Here is a 24,622-nt window from a genome sequence, read left to right on the forward strand (position 1 = left end):
GTCCGTAAAGAGCTAATTGTGTGACTGCTAGTAGATCTGGCCCCAAGTGATACACTCATTGTTTCCTGAAACAAAAGCTGGGACACTGACAATCACAAACCACACCCGTACAGTAAAAATGGACAAATAGTAATCATAGAAATGATGCTGATGAGGAACCGGGGACGCTGTGTGTAGGCTACTTCTTGGTGCCACATGTTTTTGCTCGTTTGTGTGAACACAATGTTCGTAGTGAAGGGCCAGGCTATCTGTTAACATCTTTATAGCTTCTTTACGGCCCCCCAGAGGAACCGGAGCTCCCTGGACCTCATAAACTCTGCTTGGGGGTCGACCAGAGTCGTGACCCCTGGGACTCTGTGAGCGTGCACAAGAGGAAAACTAAAGCGAGGGATCAATAAGATGCCAATACTTTCTCATCCTCCTTCCTGTTACACATGGGAGAAAAACACACATGGTAACCAGGCATCCTGTGGCGTCGGAGCTTCAGTGTGTGCTGCTGCTTTTGAGTCGAGGGGTTAAGGGACTTGTGGGCTGGTGTTACTGTGCTGTTTTTTTTAGACGAGCACCGGCAAATGTTCTGTTGAAAATAAATAAATAACAGAAAGAACTCCAGAAAGAACTTGTGCCCTGGATTCATTATCCACCGACGGACAGCATTAGCACAACCACATGGAACATATTGACTCAGATCAGAATAGAACAGAGCAGAGAGAGAGAGAGTCGGAATGTTTAAATTCCCCGCAACCCTTTCCACTCTCACGGACATCTTGTTGCTATAAGCTCCTGGGGCTCAGTGTTGTGAGGCAAGATGTGGCGCTAAGTATAGCCTCATCTCGCCATTCTCAAGGGTCCCCTACACATATGGGGCCCCCTGTCTTACAGTATCCCACACAAGCAGCGGTTATGATTATGTTCTGAGAACAAATGTTAGGCTGGACTCTGTCATGTTGTCCAGAGCTCGTTCAGATTTGTCTTGACCAGCCGAGAGGAAGCACGGCTCCCAGCCCTGACCTTTTTACCTCTCACCCCCATGAGCCGTATTTTCCACAGAGGACTGTGTGACGGTTACGGCCTGCGGTGGTTATCTTCCCAGGATCCGGCTTGTGAGGGAGCCCCCCCACGGTCAAATAAACACATGGCACATTTATCAGTAAAGAATATAAACATAACAATTATGTAAGCAATTTAAGGGTGTTTGTGAATACAGTATATGTTTACTTGTGCATGGCGACCTCTACTTTATTTGTAGGGGTCAGTGTGTGTACACGGTATGTGCGCATGGTCTTGTGCAAACAGTTCCCTCTCTTTTTTTCTCATTGATGTAGATAAAGTCTGTATGTTGGCAGCTCATTCTGTTCAGCAGAAACAGTGTGTACACATCATGCACACATACCTCAACTAATCATTGGTTGTTTTGCAGACAACTGATAGCTGTATAACTTTTGGTTGCAGCAACATCCACAGATATTCAATAATTATATATGTAGTTCATGAGAGCAGAAGAAAGAGAAAGAAACTTTTGACAAAGTACAGTTGCAAAAGAAATGTCAAGCTTTTAATCCAGAAGAGAAAAAAAAAAAGAAAGTGAAGAAATAATTGGCTGGGAGATTGATGTCCAGTACGGACTGTGATGTGAGTTGAGGTTTGATGCTCTCTGCTCCATTGCTCTCCTTATCTGCTGCCTGAATGGACACTGCCTTTTGGATCGTCAAACACCCACAGACGAACTCCCACTCCCACACATGCTCAAACTGTTTACCCCTCAGCCTCTATTCGTGCAGCACAACACCCAAAGAAGAGAGGACTTTTTAAAATTGGTGGCAGAATTACCAAACTTGTTTTTAAATGCGATGCAATCCATAAAAAGTGAAACATTTATCGACATGCGCGCTACATGCCGACTGAATTGATTGTCTGAAGATAGGATCAAGTGAGATTGCCCCTCCAATTGTTGACAAAGGTCAAAGAATGTCAAACAGGAGCCGCTCTGAGATAAAGAAACAAACACAAAAAAAACCCAAGTGAAAGTAAGAATGTGTAGCTAATAGACGAAGCAATCTCTTCATTTCAATGTCCATAAAGTTTTCACTGTATCAAGGTTTGTACCTATTGTAGCAGTGGTGGAAGAAGTAACCTTAGTCAACTCCTTTACGTAAGTAGTAAGTAACATTAGTGAATACGTAGTTATAATAACACATGAAAAACACTCTACAGCCATGCTAGCTGCTCCGTGAGGCTCTACCTCATGCTAACACCAGCGTGCTAACATGCTCACAGTGACAATGCTAACATGCTGATGTTGAGTGCAGCAGCTAACAATAATGTGTACTGTATACTCCACAATCTAATGTTTTGTCAGTATGCTGAAATTGATTAGCATGTGCAGCTGAGGTCAGGAATTTCATTAGTTTTCAGAGTAATTGGTCCAAAGCTTAAAGCTGTGGTCGGCAACATTGTAGAAACAAGCAAGAGTAAGCTAGATTTGAAAAAGCATCCAACCGAGAAAACCCCGCCCAGGGTAGGAGAAATGCTTTAGAGTTCCGCCCACTCTGGTTCTGAGAAGTGAAGCCAATGAGGAAGTGCCTTGATATTGCATTCTTTCTAATGGCCAGCAGGGGGCGACTCCTCTGGTTGCAAATAGAAGTCCGATTGTCTTTGAGAAAATGACTCTACTTCTTACTTGATTCATTGCATCAGTAAAAATATTTTTTTTGTTTATATCTCAATCGCTAGTTTTATGTCGTCTTCAATACAGCACGATGTTCATTTAGTAAATTATGGTCCTACTTAGAGTAAAATAGAGCATCAATAGGAGTATGCTTCAGGACGGGGCTACCTTATGATTGACCGGTCGCTTCCAGAGCTGTATATTGCGTCTCTACGTCACTCCTCCGCAGTCCAAATGTTGTCAATTCCGTTCACTGGTTGCAAAAAAACAAGGTTGTGACTGTCAAAATCCAAGTTGGCGATTGCCAAGCTGCCGAACTCCGAACTTCAAAACTGAAGTCCACAAACCATTGGAGCTAAGCAAATGGGATTTTTCCATTGGATTTTGGATTGTGGAGTACACACTACACTGCTGTAAAGGGAGACTGGTCGGCGTGATGACGTTTAGAAGTCTCATTTAGCCACTTGTTAGTAACCGACTTTTATAAGACACATAAAAGCTTCAAAATTCACGAGAGGGGTATCTATGTATCTACGACGTATTTTATATCCTAGAACAAAACATTAAATGTCTTAAGCGTGTGTTAACCGCAGAACTTATCTCAGACATCTAACCAAAAACCCATTTTATAAAAGCCATTGACTATACAACCCAAAACATGCAGATTCCGTTTGCCAAAAAGAGATTACAGGCCCTACCTTGTGACTGTGGTTGATCAATTGGAGCAATTTTATAAAAACAACAAAATAATTGAATTATTTGGTAAGTTTTTAAAATTCACAAATGAACAGCAAGTTCAGCCTTTGTTCAATGTTCTTATTGAATGAAGAGTATTAAGTAAACAATATAAATATGCAGGCCTAATGTAAACTTTGCGCCTGTTGTGTATAAGTGCTAAAAATTATAATTTATTAGGTTGTTTTATTTCTAAATCCTGCTGTCAAAATCACCCGAATGATGGAGAAAACTAGAGATTGTTGTGAGAGATAATATGATGTTATATATTGTTTTTGTTATAGTTTGCTACTGCTATTGTCAGAGATAATCAACGCCACCTGTGGATGAGGAAGTAACAACATAATGGGCATGGGCAGGAGAGATTTAACAGTTGATGATAAACACAATACTTACAATCAGTGTAAGATTGTAGAGTTTAAGAACCAACGGTCGTTGCTTGTTTCCCTTGCTGATGATTCTGTTGATATATTTTCTCTTGCCTAAATATGGTTTGTTACTACAATTAATCTCTGCATATGTAACATCTAGAGCAGCAGTTTTATTATTTATGCCGCAATTTTAATTTACAGCATATTATGCCCCTATTTCTGGAATGGCCTCACATTACCTTCTGCTTGAATACTGTAACGACGCCATTGTTTGGCAGAATTATCTACTTTACGGAGGAAGAAATATGCTCGTAATGGCATTTCAGTTTGTTCAGTGATTTCTAGATTTGGTCTGTAACCCATTTGTTTACTGCATTGTGATTGCTGAAATAAGTCTGGAACATATTACACACACCATTCCATGTTGGTAGACATGATGAGTGGCGGTACCCACGGTGTGCCATCTGTGCTCAAATTATACCGAGTGTATGCGAATGCCAAAGACAAAAAAAAAACAAGCAGAAAACAATCAGAACCACGTCACATCGACTCCTCTCCAATTAGATCTTCTACCGCTCAAGGGACAACATGACTGATTATTAACAACAAAATAAATGGAAATTAAATGAGATGAGAGAAAACTTTGGGCTTGAACGTGAGCAACATGGTTCGACTTGAAATGAATGCAACTCGATATTCGGATCACTTTGTTTATTTTGCGTTTCATCGAATCGACCAGTGATTTCTAAACTGTGGTACACTTTACACTGTTGATACCTGAGCTGAAAAACAATTGCACTCCAACAGGCCCAAGTCCTTAATTTGGAGCATTGGAGCCGGAGACACCAACAGACTTAATAAACTGATTAACCTATGTAGTCACATTTTGGGCTCCTCAGTCGTTGATCAGTTTGGGAACCTCTGGCATAGACAGTTGCAGGCGGACCGGTGTCTACACGGTCCGTGGGAACTATGGAAGAGTTTTCAGGTTTGTCCAAATCCTGTGCATCAATTTTATTCATGAAAATTATGCAATTCTCCACTTTTAAGTGTTAATCCTAACTATATAACTATAAATTATGTGTATTACTGTTGTATGGTTTTTACTTTAACTGTCATTTGTGTTGCATGTTTAGACAGGTGCTTTTATTTGTCACACACTTTTAGATATGCAGCCTCAAAGGACGACATTCTACAGACCAACTGAGAGGACTGTACAAGTAATAGTCTGTACAAGGCTGGAAACTGGAACAGTCAAATAATGTGATTTTTATATTTGTAATGAGTGTCTGTCATGTGTTTTTTTGCCTCTCTGTCCTCCAGGAAACACTGGAGGCTCATCCCAAGCAGCTTAGCTACTTCCAAGACGAGATATAATAGTATTTCAAATAAGGTCATAATAAAGCCATAGTATATGTCCAAAAACAGTCATAAAAGTAATGGTATAGTGTGTAAAAAACAATAAAAAATAAATAAAAATAAAAGTCATTGAAAAAAGTCATAATTTAGTGTGTTTAAAAAAGTTTGAAAGAAAGTCATATTATAGCATTTCTAAAATAGTCATGGTATATAGCATGTCAAAATATTTCATAAAAAAAGTTAAATTATAGCATTCTGGAAAAATTCTCCATTAAACAAAAGTATAGAGTGTCTAAAAAAGTCATAACAAAGTCATAGTAAAGTATGTAAAGAAAAGTCATTCATCTAATAATAATAATATTATTAATACATTTTATTTGTATAGCGCTTGTAAGTGATGAGATCTAAATAGCATGTTGAAAAAAGTCATAAAAAAGTCAGAGTGAAGTATGTCAGAAATGTCAGAAATAAAGTCATGCTATAGTATGTCAAAACAAGTCAAAACAAGTCAAAAAGTTTAGTTTGTTGAAAAAGTAATATAGAAGTCAGAATAGTATGTCGATGAAAAATTCACAGTGTAGTATATCAAAAAAAAGTCATGAAAAGTCATAAAAAAGTCATAGTATATGTTGAAAATAGTCATAGTATAGTATATAGAAAATTGCCAAAAACGTTATGAGGACTCAAGTATTCAAGCATCATTTAGAGTTATTATTATTATTATTATTAACACAGGAATGCACAACTAACTGCAGTTGTAGCCAATTTGAACCAGAAGAAAGACAAACAAAACAAGAACAGTAGTGAATTCCTGGAGTGCATTCTTTTCAATATGCATCATACGGAATGTAAACAGCAGCAACAAAAACAATTCTTTGGGCAGATCACATGGTCGACATCACACCATTACTAATTCAACATCAGGATACAATTGTCCATTAACTTTATTAACTATGTTTGTGCGTCATGACGAAAACAGGGAGTCCACCTCCTCTCGTCCCACAGGAGTCCTGCCATCTGTTCTGACGTCCGCTCGTCAAGCAGCTTTTTCCGGAACCACGATTGAGAAAGCTTTCTGTAGAGATGTGGACACAACAGTCACCAACCTCATGTTACTGGGTTTGCCTGAAGTTTTATGAAAAATGTATTGTATGGTAAGGTGAAAGAAGTCATAGCATAGTTTGTCAAAAAGAGTCATTTTAGAGTCCTATTGTATGTTCCGTATTCTGTTGTTTTCCTTGTGTTCTATGTTCTTTGTGTTCTCGATGCTGGTCCTCAACTGTTGATTGAGGGCATGTGTGAGTAGCTATGGGCTGGGTGTATATCGGTGGCTGGTTACTCTGCCGAAACTCTATCTAAACTCCCTGACACAAGAACCAGCATTTTTGTGTTCCTTCTTCATGTTTTATGTTTTGTTCTATTGTAAATAAATGTTATTTTCTGCTGCAGTTACCCAGTGTTGTATCCCTTGTTCTATTGTGGCTTTAGAGCCATAGCATGTTAAGAAAAAGTCATAAAAAGTCACAGTATTGTATTTCCCAAAAAGTTTCTTAATGAATTTTTATTTTAACACTATACTATGACTTTTTATGGCACCTCTATGGCATACTATATGACATTTTCATGGAATACTATACTATGACATTTGTATGACTTATTATACTATTATATTATTATGACATACTATACAATGGCTATTTAATGATATTTTACTGGCATACTTTACAATGCTGTTTCTTATGACATACTAAACTGACATTTCTTTATAAAATGTTATGACTATTCCATGACTTTTTTATGGGATTCTTTACTACTTTATGACATTTTCATGTTTGCTATAATGTGATCTATTTATGGCATTTCCATTGCATACTATACACTATCCATTGCACATGACTTTTTAACCCTTTTAATATACTAAGGCGTTTTTTTACAACATGTTTATGGCACACTATACAGTTGTGTTTTTATGACATTTTTAATGACATATTTATTGTATGACTTAATGACATTTAAATTACATAGAATTACTTTTTAGTGATATAAAATACATCTTTTATGACAAGCTTTACCATGACCTTTTTCTGACCTTTTTATGGCATACATACTTTGACTTTTTTATGATGTACTACACTATGACATTTTCATGGCAAACTTTTTTTTACTATCATTTTTTGATGATGTCTTTATGGCATACTAGCCATTTTCATGACTTAGTCTTATATGACTTTACGGTATATACATATTTTATATTTTTTACTTAATTTCTATTTATTTTGTTATAAATTAATATTCTTATTACAAGTATGCTTGTATTAAAGTGTGTTTTTAGGGAAACACTAAGTTGACTTTTTCTGTGACAATGGGATCTGGCATCTGACTTGAAATGTAGGAATCATAGTCAAACTGTGGCCAAATATATCACATTACAAACATGTTTGATTTTTTAATAACTAGCTGATAAATAGTTGTAGCCTATACATTTCCACAAGAAGAAAGACACACACAAACACTTGTTTCCAACTAAAACATAGCACAAAAAGTAAGGAAATTTGTGTTTGGTAGATTATTTCTTTGTGGTAACAATGTTTCTTGGCAATACATCTTATACCGTTGAAAAGCCTGTTTATCCCCCTTTTAAATGGTCCCACATTTGTAAGGAACATGCATTTGTGGGATGAGCAGCAGAGCTGAGTATGTGGGTTGCGCCCATGAAAAATTTGCCAAATCTTCTCTGCCAATGCCAAACAGCTTATTTTGCCATTGACTCTTGTTTGGTGTTGTTTGGTGGATTGGATGATTGAAGTCTGAAGAAACAAGACATATTGGCAATTTAACAATTTATTCATGGAGCCTCAGTAGCGTGTGGAAGAAGCATACACAGTCACATCAGCCTGGCACCTCCTCATGCTGGTCACCAGCCTGGTCACACACTAATGTGGGATGGCATCCCATTCTTCAAAAAGCTTGTATTATGATTCAGCCTGACTAGTCGGCTGGCTAGCTATCGACCCCCACAGGCGCAAGCTTCAAGAAAACATTCGTGAAAATTGTCAATTATCCATAATTATTTGTAAAATTGTCAATATTTTAAATCTACATAGTTGATTTCTCGCTTCAAAATTTATAAGACGTGAGTTTAATCAAATATTGTTGAAATAAAAATGTACGTTCTGCGGACCGGTTAGGCTCTCTTCCGTCTACAGGAACAAAAACGTGAGCTGCCATGGATGAGGCGCTGTTCCCCGGTTTATCTAGTTCGAAACGCCAGTTAGCATCATAGCATTAGCATTTAGCAGCAAGTAGCCTATCAGAGGCAGAGTAGGAGCGGGTCTTCCTGCAGGTATAATAGGAAGGCGGTTCCGCACATGCTCAAACTTGTCGAGCAGCTGGAACGGATCTGTCAGTGACCACTCTAAAGATTGTCAATCTCCATTTTCTAAAAAAAGTAAAATAAAATAAAAACCCCTCCTTTCCCCCTCTGCAATAACTTCTCTTAACAGCTGTTGCAAGAGTCTTTTTCCTCTTCTTTACGTTTTTTGGCGGATGGCCAAACCAACTTTTAGTTGCATATCGCTAACTACTGCGCCAAATAACGTAGAAATAGAACAGGAAGTAAATAGAAATGAAACAAAACAAAAACGATATTTTAAACAACCTGGTGTTTATCAATAAATACCGGGTTTTGTGACCCCTCTCACAAGTAATCCAGCATGACATTTAGCCAACGTGACATAGACGTGTTTCTGATAAGTGTTTGGTCACCCTACGTCTAATATCCTTGTTTGTATTTGGAAATTAGATTGTTATTATAGTGATTTATGGATGGGTTGTACATATGATCTCTTTTGCCCAATGACTCTGCATTATTTTACCAGCTCTATGCCCTAGATTATAAGCAGTTTTAATATAAGCAGTAATAAGCCTCTAAACCATAAATGCAGTTTTCCACTTGCCAAGAAGTGATTACAGCTCTTATTGTGTCACTGAAAGATGATATAGGCCTCAGAATTACTTGATTTCGTTCATAAGGGTTATATTTGACAGCTTATAGCCTATCCAGCTCCTTTTACATGTTGAAATACCTTAAACAGAGCGATAAAGCCGGTAAAATGCAGTTATCCACATGTCAAAAAGGGATTACAGCTCCTACCTTGTCAATATGCCTAAAAATCAATGGAGCAGAAAATAATACAAGGGCCTCCAAATTACAGTAGACTGCAGTGCTTCAGTAAATGTACTTAGTTACTTCCCACAACTAGATTACAGAGGGCCTGAGGGGAGGCAGAGACATGGTTCTGTCGTTTTTGTCTTCTATTTCTGTTGGCCAGCATGACACCATCAATTTCAGCTTTTAGTTGGCTTTGGCTTCTCCGTGTGTGTACGTGTGAGAAGAACAACTGTGCATACCCAGCATGCCAGTGGAAGCACAGCGCATTAGGAAGTTTCCGTTTTGCAAAGCCAAACCATCACATTTGAACAATTCGTCCCATACAGAGAATTCCAAATTTGTCATATCCTGCAAGAAGGTCTTCATTTGCGGCCTTCCAAATGTGCTGCTTTCTGTCTCGCCTTCATCCGTCATCCTCACCGTCAGCTTTCCCAGGGCTATTAGATCGGATCCTGATAAATACTCAATGGAGCAGAGTGCGCACACACACACACACACACACACACACACACACACACACACACAAACACACACTTAAACACGCATGTAAACAGAGGCGAGCACATTGCGTTGATGCGTGCATGCCAGGCTGAGATTAAGTACATTCAGTTGCACAACTACTAAAGCAAAAGTGCCCATGTACACGTGTAAATGCACGTGCACGCTCACACCGTTGATCAAAGGAGCTGTGATGTAATCAGTCTCAGAGCTTTGCGAGCATCCCTCATTAACTTTTACCAGAGGCTCTAATGAAAAACCACTGGAGGGAATCTCCGTTTTCTCTCCTCCTTTCCCTCCACTCCCCCCCCCCCCCTCGCCTTCCTTCTCATCTCCTTGTTCACTCCCTGCAGTATCTGCTCGTCCTCCTCCTCATTCATCTTCCACACTGTGCCTCCCCTCTCTCTCCCTCTGCCCCAGTGGCTGGCTCGACTTCCGCTGAGACAGAGTAAATATTTCCCATGGCTTATCTGACCGCTGACAGGACGAATACGACACAAAGTGCGAGGATCCGCTAATTAACACGCGGCCTCCGTTCCTCGGGTCAGAGGTCCCAGCGGGGACAGCTGTGGCTTTAAGTTGGACACTTCAAACACACTATCGTCTGAATAGCTACGGTCAGGTATGACTCATGGTTTTGTGTCTGCAGTCACTGGAGACGCAGCTATTGCTCAACCACACATCTTGACTTGATTTTCTTAGTTTTGGCCTTTTCTGGTGGAGACTCTAGGAGGGAGGGAAAAAAGGAGGGATTGAAAGAAATATACAGAGAGAGAGAAAGAGAGAGCATGTTGGTCTTATTCTCTTTTTCTCTGCAGGCTGGCTTGTGTCCAGGTAAAGTCCAGCCTCTTGGTTATGATGAAGGTGGGACGTGTAAGCGACTGCCCCGTTGTGCAATCATCATGAGGCTCTTGGGGGCTATAAGACCCCCGAACCTCATCTGGTTTCTCAGAGCCTTCTGTCTGCTTTCTCCACACACACACACACACACACACCCACACACACACACACACACACACACACACGCAGACTCACACAAACACAGAGGCATGATATGGTCCGGGGTGCTCAGTTGTGCAGATTTCTCTTCGAGGGGTCAGAGGAGCAATTGTCAAGACATGGACTTTAGCCTAAAGAAGCATTGAAAACCGCTTGACTGCTTGTACTGGAGGCTCAATCCCTCACAGGTAAGATCACTTCTTTAAATAGATAGAAATCACATTCTGAGTCTGCTTTTATTTGTTAATATCGCATTTTAAATTTAAATGAATCCTTATCTTAACATTTCTTTCACTGGTTCAACTGTCAACTTTTTATTGAAAAATAGTTATTTGAAGATGTCATTTCACTTATCTAACTGATTGCCTGCTTTAAATTAAATGAGTTGTGGTTTCTGTTATTAATAATGCACTTCGCTGGTGCACCGGAACATAATAGGATCAGTTTCAGTGACTTAAGATTCCTGTGAATCCATTAAATCTAAAATTAAGTTGACACTTTTTCATTAATGGCCCAAAAAACGTATTTCCGTCATTAATACAAAATAGATGTTTCTGAGGGACCGCTGTAGCAGCCAGATTGTTACAACCCCTTCATACGTATTTCATTACTGCCCAACTTCAAGAATGGTGTAATGTATTTTTGCTGTGATTTGTTATCAAGTAGGACAGTTAATAAACTCTGCGGCCAACTACACATTACTGTGTTCTACTGTGTCCATAAAAGGCAGCCGAAGTTTGAATGTCCTCTGTTTTGTTTTATTTCCAGCTGACCTTGGAAAACTGAAAGGGGGGAAGTGAAATTGGGTGACGCAAGGATACATCCAGTCACATAATGGCAATCCCAAGTGACCTCTCGCTTTTCAACTCCACCTCCTCCCCCTATTCAACGACAGAGACCTTTCTGAATACCTCTCTAGCCCCCTCTGCTCCCCACTGCCCGGACTGGCCTCCTGTGCCCATGACCACGGTCATCCCCGCCATCTACAGCATTATCTGCGTGCTGGGAACCGTAGCCAACGCCCTGGCAGTGTGGGTGTTGGCCCATGCCAGTGCCTCGAGGAGAACTGTGGCAAACACTTTCATGCTGAACCTGTGCGTGTCCGACCTGCTGTTCCTGCTGTCCCTCCCGCTGTGGGCCGTCTACTACTCCCAGGGCTACAGCTGGCCCTTTGGCCGGGTAGCCTGCAAAGTCTGCGGATTGCTCCACAACCTCAACCTCTACGCGTCGATCTTCTTCATCACGTGCATGAGCATGGACCGCTACCTGGCCATCGTGCGTCCGCTCCGCTCCCAGACCGCACGATACCCCAAGCGCGCCCGGCTCACGTGCATCCTGGTGTGGATGATGGCATGCGCTTGCTCGGCCCCCACCGTTTACCTGAGGGACACTTACTACCTGGAGGAGCTTGGCGTGGAGGCCTGTGCGATTAAATATCCCGATCATACCTGGTACCTGACCCTAGTCTGGATGAAGATTGCTCTGGCCTTCCTGCTGCCACTGTTTGTCACCTCTTGTTGTTACACTGCTATCGGTAGACACTTGCTGGCTGATACAGGGTTGACAAGAATGCAGTCTTCATCGCACCCCCCTAGCGTGCCCTCTTTTAAATCACTGGAGTCAAAGGAGAGCTGCAGCAAACCAGAGAGACCTCCGACCCCCTGTGTGTGCCCCGGCTCCGGCGGGGGCAGGCCCCTGGAGGGCAGGGGGCTTGAGCGGGTGTTGTGGACAGTAGCTGCTGTGGTCCTGGCCTTCTTCATCTGCTGGTTCCCCTTCCACTGCGTGACCTTCTTGGGAGTGCTGAAGAGCGGCGGCTGGCTGGACAGCTGCGGGGTAACCTGGACCATCGACAATCTCACACCGCTGACCCTCTGCTTGGGATTCTCAAACTCGGCCATCAACCCGGTGCTCTACTGCTTCATCGGCAACCATTTTCGGGGCCGGCTCGGGGGTCTCTGCAAGGGCCTGTGGGCTTGCCTGAAGGCCCACGGGGAAGACAACAGCCAGAAGAGAGGCTCCTTCAGCACCAGGCTGAGCTCCTTCTCTCGAAAACTTAGTGACCTGAAAGACCTGGCGATTGTGGAGCCCTCCGGTCCTAACTAACCAGGCCCCTGGAGGGCAGGCTTTCCCCTTCCCTCCACTGGCTTCACACTCCAGAGTGACGCCAACGTCATGTGACTGCTGAACTCCAATACTAAGCATGGACGCGTGAGATGGAGCTGTAACTATGACGGACTGAATCAAATTCCAGCAGAGCTTAACGCTTGCTCTACAAAGACAGAAAGAAAGTTATTACAAAATATAAAGCTGAGAGGTTTAAAGTTTTGAGGCTGGTAGCCAAACGGTGTGAGGAGCTGAAGTTGAACATTTCATGTCTTTAATGCTGCTGTATTCAGGCAATAAGTTGAAAAAACCTACTGTACACAACCTGCTCAGCACCAAACAGACACACAGACACAGTTAGTGACTGGCTGGTGGACATAGTGGAGCATTTAAAAAAAAAAGAATGAAAGAATGAAACCAGGAAAAGAAACCTGTAGGGAGTAGGTTACCGCTGCTCTGCTAAGCTAGGCTAATGATGTTGTAGCAGGACTAGTTCAGCTGCTGTTACTTGTTCTTTCTTTGTAATGCTTGGACTCAGCTTCTGCCTCATTTATATGGTGTGATAAACTTCATCACAAAGATGATAGATTTTTTACATGAAAATAGGTATGAAAGAGTTAATTTAGTCTTTCACAGGGCTAGCTGTGGCTAATCTCAACAGCTAGCTTTCATTCAAGCTCAGCGTTGTAGTTTTGCAAACTATGTTTTCTCAGAAATTATACACTTCTGTGGCATTCCAACATTTAATATGGTATCTCCATTTTGACTGAATGTTTTATTACTGTATTTTGGCTTTGTAGGCCAGAACATTATGAAATAGAGATCTATAGGGATAATTATTAACCAGTCAATGCTACATTTACTGTTCCTTTTTGGGACCAATGCATTATATGTGTAATCATAAAACTTGTAACATTTTAACTGTATTATTCTGTAAAGACAGTTTGGGAAAATGGAAATGAATGCATTTCTTTGACTATAAATGAGAATAAGAAATAAAGTGAACAATACTTCTTTACAAATGCCACATCGTTGTTTGATTTCTGTTCTTTTACTAAAATGGGTGATTGTCGGATTCATTTCAGCCCAATGCCACATAAACAGCGATTTTATGAAACTGATTCCATCAATGATTTTTTACTTTCCTTTTGCACAATCTCACCCTCCATCAGCTGTGACTCCAGAGCTGCCCCCGGCTGGGAATGAGAGCGCTGGGATTACAGTCGGCCGGGCAGATGGACAGTCAGTCTTCCCTCTTTTCCCAGAATGCCTCACATGGATTCCGTAACATATCAAGGCCAGATATCACAATCTCATACTAATGACCATATGATGCATTCCAGTCTGACCGGTTGAGTTGGTTGGAGGGAGCAGCCAGCTAATCAATGATTTATCTCTGACCGCTATTTGTGTCCAGTATAGATCCACTGCATTCTGTGTTGACCCTGCCTCTCTGTGAGCCCAGAGCCAAGGGAGTATGGTTTCATTTTGTTTTGCAGCGGTGAAGACCGTGGGACTATTATACACTAGAATGTTGAGTGGTAAATGCTAGGAATGTTTTCGTTCAAGTCTAAATGGTGACGTGTTCTTGCATTGTTCTATTCTAAACTTATAACTAAAATAGCCTGAATGTTTTTACACATTAATAAGCCACCAAAAAGGAAGACAAGGGATCCAGTCTGTACTTCAATCTACTTGCAGCACATCATTTCCTCAATAATCTTGCAACGTTTCCACTGGATGGCGGTAAAGTGCTGTGAAAGCAATGAGTAAGCTGCCACTGGCTGCTTACCCAGACAGAGCCCCCAAGTCCCTCCACTCATGATCTTTCTGAGCCAAGGGAAAGATGGCTCTGACACAGACTGATGACTCATGTAGGATACTGTTCTGAATGTATAAAAACCTCCAACAAAGGCTGCGTTTAAAGAGTGCTACCAGCTCATAGAATGCACTGCATGTCACAATCACACAGTTTGTCTTTCTGACGGATCCTTGGCAGGAGCATGTGGTGGACTGAGGGACTCCATGTAGTCGTGAACATGGTGTGAATGAAGAGCATCACGGCCAAGAATAATATACATCTCAACGCGGCTGATGAGCTTATGACACCAGACGCCGCGCTATCATCTCGAGAACGGCTGCAAATATTCAATATTTTAATCACCATCTTTAATTTGACACAACAGAACTTTTTTTTCCCAGTGACAGGACAGATTGCGGGATGAGTTTGTCGCAGCTCCGCAGTATGTTGCTGCGCACGGCTTCGTTAGCTAATGCCTCGCTGTTGTACAAGAGCAGGTGTGAGTGTCCTTGACACACGTCTTGAAGAAGACGGATCAGTGACATGTGACTGAGAACATGTGTTGTAACTGTGTGGATGTAAGCTGAGAAGTATGGGGAACTCGTTTAAACAGCAGGTTTCAACTTTTTTGCTCGGCTGCAGTAAAACATCGAGCTCTGACAAGGTTTCAATGTAACATGTCGACATTTAACAATATGAGTAGGCCCCGGGGTTAATCTTTGTCTATTTTTGTATTCTTAAGTCTAAGTCGAGAAATAAGAAGAACTGATCATTTCTCTTTAAATAAATTTGGTCAGTTGTTTTAAGGAACTAAATACATTCACTCAAGCGTTGTGTCATTTTGAGGTACTTCTTCTACTCCACAACATCTCTGACCAGTTCCTTTTCAGATTAAGATTGTACATAAAACATGTTATTAATTTATAAAATACAATGCATTGTTAAAAGTTAAACCACTGGTTCTTCAGCTTTTTGACCTCTTACAAAAAAGCAATGCCTTTTCATGTTTTAGATGTTCCATTTGAATAACAGTTTGAGGAACAAAGTGGTCAACTTAACCAATATTTTACCAACAAAACAAATCAGTCAATATATCACATATTACTCACATGGGCCATTTTACTGTATGAATACTTGGCCTACATTAAGTACATTTAGCGGACTTATACGTGTAATGGAGTATTTGTACGTGTGTTAGTGTTTGCATAGATAAAGGATCTGAGTAGTTGTTCCTCTGCAGTTTTGTGAAGTAAAGCGTACATCACTATTCAGGGAACTGAGGTGGAAACAGAAAACAGAAAACTTGTTTTTAAAGAAAACAAAGCGAGGCCTCTAGATTCATTAGCTGGAAACAGTAGGAGTCACTGCATAAGCACAATTTACATTTTCCTGTGTGAAAAGATTGATATTGATTTTTTAATCCCTCTCTTGTGCTCTCTATTGTTGTGGAAATATTCAGTTACAATCTTTGAAGTTATTTCCTGTCGAAAAAATACAACCATTTCCTGAGAGATACACAAACCCACATTTTACGTGTGCACATGCGTGCGCGTGTGTGTGTGTGTGTGTCTTGTAGTGGAAGAGGAAGGCTGAGCAACAAGACATAAAGGTTAGAGAGGTTAGAGAGAGCTGCTATCAGTCTGGGTAAGAAAAGCGGAAAATCAGAACGCTGGCTTGCCAAAGCTCAGGCTCCCAAACGGACATTTGAAACAGCAAGAACCAAATATCAAATGAGAGGCTGGACAGCTGCCTTACCTGTGTTCCCAGTCTAGAGGATTCACAGTGAAGACCAAAGGGCTCGCCTGCAGTGGAAAATTGAAGGCGCATGAGAAAGAGAGAGGGGAGAGGAGAGGAGGCACTTGAGAGCAGAACCAAAAAGTAGAAGCGAAGAGGAGCCGTGATGGAGAACCTGCCTGTCTACCACGGACCCATCGGCAAGGAGGAGGGGGAGAGACGGCTGGCCCAGGACGGGCGGGACGGGTGCTACCTAGTCCGCAACAGTGACTCCGTGCCGGACGTCTACTGCCTGTGTGTGCTGTGAGTACAAAAACCAGATTGTGAAGCATCTCTGCTTCTTCACCGAGAACCTCAGTAATCACATCGACACACAAGCCTATTTTCTGCTATTATAGAGATTATTGATCTCCTCACATCTGAGGAAAATAAAAGCTCAAAAAGGCATAAACCCCCCCCCCCACAAAATTATATGGTGGCCTTTTATTACGTGTGACATGTGAGTCTCGAAGGAGCAATAATGATGATAATAATAATGACTGCTGGGGGCAAATATGTATTTCATTAAACTGAAAGATGAGCGGAGGGCCAAAGCTGTTTCTGTTGTGTTTGCGTGTGCAGGTACAGCGGCTTCGTCTACACATACAGACTCCACAAGGACGACACGGGCTCGTGGGCTGCTGAAGTGAGACACTTTTATCATTGCTTTTGTCTTGCTCTCATTCTTTGCAGACTTCTTTGCGCGCCCTAAAAACTTCACAGGAGCAGCGAAACAGCTGCACATCCACCTCACTTTGGCTCGTGTTGATTAGTTCTAGAGCTTGTTTTGGTGACAGCCTAATGTAGCAAGCTATGAATTTGAGGCAAACACTCCTTTCTTTTCTCCAAGAACGACAGCACTGAGAAATGGGTTTCTTTTCCTTTCGCAACAACACCCTGTGATAGACCCCCCCCCCCCCCCTCACCAAATTTAAGACTCCACAGCATCAGCATATACTCCAGAGATGGGAAACGTAGAATTGCATTTGACAGCATTTCTGATGGGATATGTAATGGAGCACTGAGGGTTGGCAAACACACAGAGATGTGAACGTATGGAGACATCTGAAGCCTGTGTCTCTCGCTGACAACTAAAGCTTGATGCGGTTGTAACTACATTTGGCCCTCGCTCCTCTTTTCACCGACAGCGTCAAGTCAACAGACGGGGGGGGGGGGAATCAAACGAATCTCACTACAAGCTAGATAACAGTTTACATTATTCATGTGCAATATCAATCACTTTAATGAAATATTCCAGGGAACAGAGGTAACACTTGTGGCCGGAGACGGAAACATCCAAAGTGCTTCTCTCTCTACGTTTGATTGAGTGATTTCCAAGTGGATTGAAAAGAATCTTTTTTTGTTCACCGTTACAGAATGATTGATTGCACAGGATAAAAACAAACAGTGTGTGTTTTTTTTTATGTCCTTACTTAACTAAATTACAACACAAATACTGATAATGCTTCAGTTTGTAGATGTTAAACTGCCAGCTGTAGGCAAAGTTTACGAGGATTATTGCAGTGAAAAATGATCTGATGAAGTTTCACTCAAGCTAAATGAAGAAAGTCACACTGAACTGCTGTCGCACTGTAAGATGAATTCCAAAACAGCTTATTTTGTTTTTTATATCATTTCTAAAAATGATCTTTGAGTTTATTTCAGTTTTCTTCAGTCACAGGTAAAGCTGTTGAGATACTGTTGGGACACTATAAGCATCTTGAATGTTGCACGTAAATCTGAAAATAAATGCTTTTTGTTGTCCAACAAAACACAAAGAAAGAGCCCAGGGGGAGTGAATACTTTCAGAGAGAATGAATCCTAATTTAGCTTTGAAACCCCTCGAGTGTAGATCTGATCCTTCTACCGTAGTTTTTTAGTAATTACAGATTACATTTCTTGTGCATCATCTTATTTATTGATACCTTTTATTGCCTTAAATGCGAGCTCAGTGTGGATCAGTGGTCCAGATATATGAAAGTATAATAGCCGTGATTCCCTGCCCACAAATGCGCTCAAGTCCCTGCCTCAGCTTTCAGCGTGTCTGATGTGTTTTATAAGGTGAATCTGTGAGAGCTCATTTCAAGCCGGTCGCCGTCCCGTCCTCTTCATGTCCCCGTGGGGATTTAATGTGGAGATGAAGACGGAGAAGCTGAATTCTCCTCTTGTGTTTCAGACCACTCCTGGTGTGCAGAAACGATATTTCCGGCAAATCAGGAACTTGATAGCAGCTTTCGAGAAGCCGGGACAAGGAATTGCCATGCCTCTGCTCTACCCTGTCACAGCTCAGACACGGGCACAAACACACACCGAGGCACAGGCGCCCGGTAATAGCCTGCCGACGACACACAGCAGCCACAACGCCCACTACCTCCAGCAGCGGCCGCCTCACGCTGCTAAGGGACACAAAAACAGGAACAAGGAGGTGCGGCAACATTTTGGTTAGGGGTAAACCCTAAGCTCGCCATTGACCTGATTATAAACAAGAAAACTCTTTGCGTGATTTGCAGACTGTTGCATTTTCCAGGCTGTGCGTGAAGTAGGCCTAAATGCCTTTTTTTTTGTCTTCTTCTTCCAATTAATCAGCTCCTGTTAGTTAAATTTAGTCATTTGGGCTCGAGCTGTGACTCAGATCTCAGCTTTCCTTCCAGCATCTCTCTCTTTTTATTTGTTATTTTTTTCTCCCCCCTAATGCATATGCGGCACAGAAAGAGCCTCATAACTTTCAGGGGTGTGATGTAAAATATTCAAGTGCTGAAACATTAATATCCATCACTGCATACGTAAGCTGACAACAAATACTGTGCTCTGTTTTCTTAATGCAATTCAGTTGTGTGAATGGCAAAGAAAATAAATGATATTGGTTTGAAATAAACTCTTTTAAATGAGGTCACGCATACACAGCCACACACACACACACACACACACACACACACACACACACCAGTCTGACACATAATGTGGAACAAAAATTCAATTTGACATATTGAAAGTACTGATTTCCAAGGAGAGAATGCTGACTGCTAGAGAGGGGGGGGGGGGGGGGGGGGGATATGTCATTCATCTGATTGACATTACTGGCTCTTCATGAAAAAAAATGAGAGAGAGAGCGAGAGCGCGAGAGGGAGCATCCATTCAGCCCAGACCATTCTTCAGTGCAGCGGTCTCCTAGCAACCGGACCCTCCATCTTTTCACCGCCGAGATGAGGTTGGACAGTATCTAACGGAGCATATGGTTTAGAAGGGAAGGTGCATCGCGGCCGATCAGCAGAGTGCTAGTCGGGAACGTACATCACCTGCTCGCAGTCAGAACATATGCATTGTGCGGCTTTGTCATCCGCAGCCCGGGAGAGGAACACAAACAAATTAATGGTGGGCAGATGGCGGAGTGACTGTGGGAGGGTGGCGAGTGGGGGATAGGCAGACGGACGGGGAGGTGGATTAGTGGTAGCTAGATTAAAAAAAAAGAAAGACAAACAAACTTCTCTGATTTCTTTTTAAACTTTTTTTTTTTCGGTGGGGGGGGAGGCTTGGAAGTGGTTCACATGTAGTCTGATTGGCATTTCCTAATGAGAGGAGACAAGCTGTAGAGAACAGCACAGCCAACTCCAGGTCCTGCCCCTTCTGCACTCACCACCCACTCACTGAGCCTCAGCTGTCACATTTCTTTTTCCCTTCCTCTGTGCCTTTTCTTCTTCCCTCCCTCCCCCTCTCCCTCTCTCTCTCTCTCTCTCTCGCTCTCTTCTTCTCCTCTTCTGACAGACGCAGGTTTCTCATGCATATATCTCTCGGTTTGAGCCATAATGATGGGTGATAATGACAGCACAGATTTGAAAGTTACAAACTCTCAGAAACAAGAACAAAGAGCGCATGAAAAATTGTGTGGAGGGAAGGTGAAGAGACGGAGAACACGCCAGAGAGAGAGAGAGAGAAAGAGAGAGAGAGAGTGAGAGAGAGAGAGCAGACGGAGAGAGAAATAAGCCACAATACCGATGAAATCCCCACGAGCAATCTGGTAATTCACACATAATAACTTTAATCAGCATTGTAACCCAATAAAGTCAGATTTTTCAGCGAGAATATTTACTATAGCCATGTATAATTCTTTGCAAAAATGTAACTGTTTTTCTATTGATTAACAATACTGACACTTACTTATGAACAACAGAATTTCCAGTTGAGCACTTTTTTCAGTGTGAAAGCACTGGCTATGTACATTCTTGATTTTAGTATACACACTCATACAAACTACTGTTGGAGCACACCAGAGGCAGAGAACCGGGAGAGGTTTCCTTCTCTAAAGGGGAGTGCCAGAGTTGACAAGGCCTCTCTTACACAATATGTAAACGATAGTATATCCGAGGTAAACCATGGAGGAACTCAAATGGCAACCGGAGAGCTCTTGACTTCGAGTCATGAAGAGGATTATTCACTGGCAATCCTAAAGTCTTCGTCTCTACAGTTCAGTGAATCCAAAATGAAGAACAGTGTTGAAACAGCAAAGGACAGACGGTCTGATCAGTTCGACAGTAAGTCAGTCGGTCAGTCGGTCGTTCGGTCGGTCGGTCGGTCCCAGGCCAGTCAGGATACAAAAAGCAAAGCCACAGCCAAACCACACTGCTTGTGCCACTGTTAGAAATTGGAGAACTGGACGATAATAATAAAATACCATCATTTTGTCACAATTAAAGGCATTTGGAAATCATTTTTTCCCCCAATCTCTCTTCATATTCTTCTTCTTTGTCGTCGTCTTCTTCTTCTTCTTCTTCTTTTTTTTTTTGTTGTTGATACAGTATAGAAACAGTAGAACAAATCAGAGTAGAGTAGAAACAGGCAGTCTTTGGTGGGGTGGGGGGCTGCTCACGTGTCTCTGTTACCTGCCCCCCACCTCGCTTAGTGTCATAAAGTGGATGTTGGAGGGGCAGTCGGACAGCTCCGGCTGCTGCTCTATAGGCAGGGAGTAGTAGCCGTCGTAACCCTGAACCAGTCCTCCGGACAGCAGCTGCTGCTTCTCCGCCTCGCTCCACGCCCTGCTCCCCACGTCCCCTAAATCCACCCTCTTCCTCTCCTTCTCCCACGCCCCCTCCACCGCTCTCTTCCTCGCCTCCTCCCTCACCCGCGCCCGCTCCTCCTCCTCGCTCCCGCCGTAGCGCACGCACAGGCACAGCGGGCCCTGCTGAAGGGTGATATCGGCGAATCGTCGAGTCCTGCCGTTCACCGTGGCGCTCATCTGAGACACGCTCACGTTCACCCCGCTCTCCAGGACGCGGCCCCCGACTCCCAACCCCAGGGCGAGGTCCTCCTCGATGGGCCGGGACTGGAGGAAGTGGTGGGTGTCGCAGCCGTGCACGGTGAAGCTCAGCCCGCTCAGGTGAACGGCGCCATTCAAGATGGCCGCCACGCGGCGGCTGTCCTCGCTGGCTACGCCGATGACTTCGGCGCTGACGCGGCCGTGGGAGACGGCGAACCGGATGCTGGGGCCGAGAAGAGACGGCCGGGAGCCGAAGGGGGGAGGCCGTGTCGGTCGGTGGCGAGTTGAGCCAACAGGCTCCGAGACCAGAGGTAGCCTCTCCAGGGAGATGAAGCTCCTCAGCTGTCTGCGCAGCTCACACTGGATCCCCAAAACCACCTGGGAGAAAAAAACAATATATTACAGAGGTTTGAATGCACTTAGATAATATGTCATCCCTGATAGTGATTCTTCCACAACAGACATTTTGAATTATAACAGATAAAGCTGAATTAATGATGCCTCCATGTCCCATTTGTGTGTTTCAATAGCTGACTGGATGCATGCACAATGGGTGTTTGACTTGCAGCACAGCCGCGAATAATAGAATGAATGAAGGCTGAATTCCTTTCAGCTGTTTCAGTTTCAAGGTCCTGGTATTGTGCGTGCTGTCACACTGTCATGGTATAGACACTCGAAACCGAGCCATAATTAATGTTATTTGTAACAACTGTGCTTTTCTTATTAAAAAAAGTCAAAATGCCTGTTGTGAAAGAAGCAATCCTGAGTGGAATGTAGCCATAATTAAGATTATTACTTTCCTAGTCTCACACAGCCAGACCTATCTACTGTACGTAGCGCTGTGTCAGCGCTAAAGAAACCACAAATTCCTCCTGACATTATCATTTTGCTTTTTGGGGGAAGAAAATGATTTGGCTTGTTTGTATTTCTTTGAACCAATCACAGTCGTCTTTAGTGGAGCCGAGCACAGGATGCAGCGACGGTGCCCTTGCAAAAGAGACAGCAGTGCAGATAGAAGAATGTCGCGAGAAATATGCAGCACATGCAGGCTTACACCCGCAGTGTACATCCACTGAGTCAGACTAATACTTTACTGACATCTAGGACTGGGCATCGGTACTCGATACCATTAATGTATTGTCCTAAACTACCAAGTAGTATCCAAACGTCGTCAAACGATACCTGCAATGATGAAATAATGACTTACTTATCTTAAAATGATCACTACATATCTCAAAAGTCATTATTTTGTAAATGTTTCTCAGTATGTTGAGATTCAAAGTTATTATGTTGAGATACTAAGTCATTATGATGCTTTACAAGATCCTTTTTTTCCCATCACAGGGCTAAGATTTCATCTTATTTTTTCCTTCTACTGGTGGAAATGGGCTTCTATTGTATTCTTTGCAGCCGTACTGAGATGAGATTATAATACGGTGTTAAATTAAATAAATTAACAAAATGAATAAAGTCAAGTGAATTAGTTGAGAGATGATAAAATAACAGAATTTGATTAATTAAGTGATTATTTTCATATCTGAAATGTTGTCCCATGCAATGCATAACAGATGGATTGTTATAAATTCATTGAACATTCATTTATTTCACCTAAATTACTCATGTTGGGATGTTCATAGGATTGCAACTAACGGCCATTTTCATAATGGATTAATCCGACAAGAGTTTTTTCATTTAATTGACCAACAGTCTAATCCTTTAAAGATATTCAATTTACAATGATATGAAATAGAAGCAACACATCTTTACACTTAAGAAGCTGGAATCAGGTAATGTTTGACTGAAGTCACTTCAATGAAAATGGATTCATTATAATTTTCTGATGACCAATTTGTTGGTCGACTTATTCATTTCAGCTTTCATACTGACGTTGCGTGATGTTGACTCCAGCCATAATGCTACAGGAAGAAGCCAAATGAGTCATCAAACATATTCAAATGTTCTACAGAGAAAGAAAAAAAAGGGGCTGAAATGAATATAAAAATAAAAAACATATTTGAAATGTATTTGGCATAGAGCAAGGGATGACCAGACTATTATTAGAGGGACACACAGTTAGAAGAATTAGAAAGAGCCTTGCAGGTTGAAGGTTTGTCGTGGTGGAAGGCTCACCTTGCTGGAGTCCCAGTCTTGTGTCTTGGTCTGGGTCTTCATCAGTTCATATGTTTGCTCCATTCGGCCCACTTCAGGCTTCGGGAAGCCTGGGACGACATTATGAAGCTGGAAACCAAATAGCTGCAACCAGCTACCAATGTCTGGAGACACACACACACACACACACACACACACACACACACACACACACACACACACACACACACACACACACACACACACACACACACACACACACACACAGAGTGACGCACAAAGAAAGAGAGAAAATTGCACGGCGGGAGAAAGTTAGAACATAACAGTGTATACAGTGAAGCAAACAAAAAGTCATAAGGCCAGGGAAACAACACGTACAGGAAACGCACAATATACGAGCATAATACTGGGCAGAGACGGTTCGGCTGGTGTTTCCCTGACAAACAAATTCTGCAATAAACAATCCTGCGGTAGAGAAACGTGACAGGCCAAATTAATGTTCCATTAACCAGAAGGACATACGCCCCCACCGACATCCTGTATTCATTCTCCTGCTCTCCTATTCCATCTCTTTCCCTCGCCTCGGTTTCTGTTTGGTCTCTCGGGGAAACAGTATGTTCTTGACAGACACAAGGAACAAAACATAACAGCCTGTGTTACAAAAAACAAGTTGATCAGAGGCATGGCTGTCCTTTCTGTCACATCATTTCTTTCCGCCACGCAGCTCACCTGTGGTTAGCTGTGTGCCCCGTTCACTCACTCTTTATGGCAGATGTTTCCCGTG

At 42.3% G+C, this 24,622-nt stretch overlaps 3 protein-coding genes across 3 annotated transcripts in view; 2 read left to right on the plus strand and 1 right to left on the minus strand.

The window, feature by feature from the left end:
- The first annotated feature begins 10,875 nt into the window (after positions 1–10,875).
- On the plus strand, positions 10,876–13,892 carry agtr2 (angiotensin II receptor, type 2). The gene is made up of 2 exons (XM_079168154.1): positions 10,876–10,989; positions 11,570–13,892. Exon 2 carries the CDS (start codon positions 11,636–11,638, stop codon positions 12,902–12,904), a length of 1,269 nt encoding a protein of 422 aa, XP_079024280.1. The 5' UTR covers positions 10,876–10,989; positions 11,570–11,635; the 3' UTR covers positions 12,905–13,892.
- Positions 13,893–16,328: 2,436 nt separating this feature from the next.
- Positions 16,329–19,334, plus strand: sh2d1ab (SH2 domain containing 1A duplicate b). Its single transcript, XM_079167239.1, has 3 exons — positions 16,329–16,742; positions 17,061–17,124; positions 18,655–19,334. The coding sequence occupies exons 1-3, from the start codon at positions 16,606–16,608 to the stop codon at positions 18,922–18,924; spliced, it is 471 nt and encodes a 156-aa protein (XP_079023365.1). The 5' UTR covers positions 16,329–16,605; the 3' UTR covers positions 18,925–19,334.
- Positions 19,335–21,351: 2,017 nt separating this feature from the next.
- The window catches only part of tenm1 (teneurin transmembrane protein 1), a gene marked incomplete at both ends in the record, with an annotated part of 144,853 nt that continues 141,582 nt past the window's right edge, over positions 21,352–24,622 (minus strand). Inside the window, 2 exons of the mRNA XM_079167769.1 lie at positions 21,352–22,107; positions 23,860–24,002. Of these exons, the coding sequence (XP_079023895.1) occupies positions 21,352–22,107; positions 23,860–24,002 (899 nt within the window). The remainder of the gene's footprint in view (positions 22,108–23,859; positions 24,003–24,622) is intronic.

This window comes from Pholis gunnellus (assembly GCF_910591455.1).
Source record: "Pholis gunnellus genome assembly, chromosome: 10".
Classification (NCBI taxonomy): Eukaryota; Metazoa; Chordata; class Actinopteri; order Perciformes; family Pholidae; genus Pholis; species Pholis gunnellus.

Coding starts and splice junctions, on each gene's coding strand:
- agtr2 (XM_079168154.1), top strand. CDS start 11,636: ATGGCAATCCCAAGTGACCTCTCGCTTTTCAACTCCACCTCCTCCCCC.
- sh2d1ab (XM_079167239.1), top strand. CDS start 16,606: ATGGAGAACCTGCCTGTCTACCACGGACCCATCGGCAAGGAGGAGGGG. Junction 16,743..17,060: donor GTCTACTGCCTGTGTGTGCT/GTGAGTACAAAA, acceptor TTGCGTGTGCAG/GTACAGCGGCTTCGTCTACA. Junction 17,125..18,654: donor CGGGCTCGTGGGCTGCTGAA/GTGAGACACTTT, acceptor CTTGTGTTTCAG/ACCACTCCTGGTGTGCAGAA.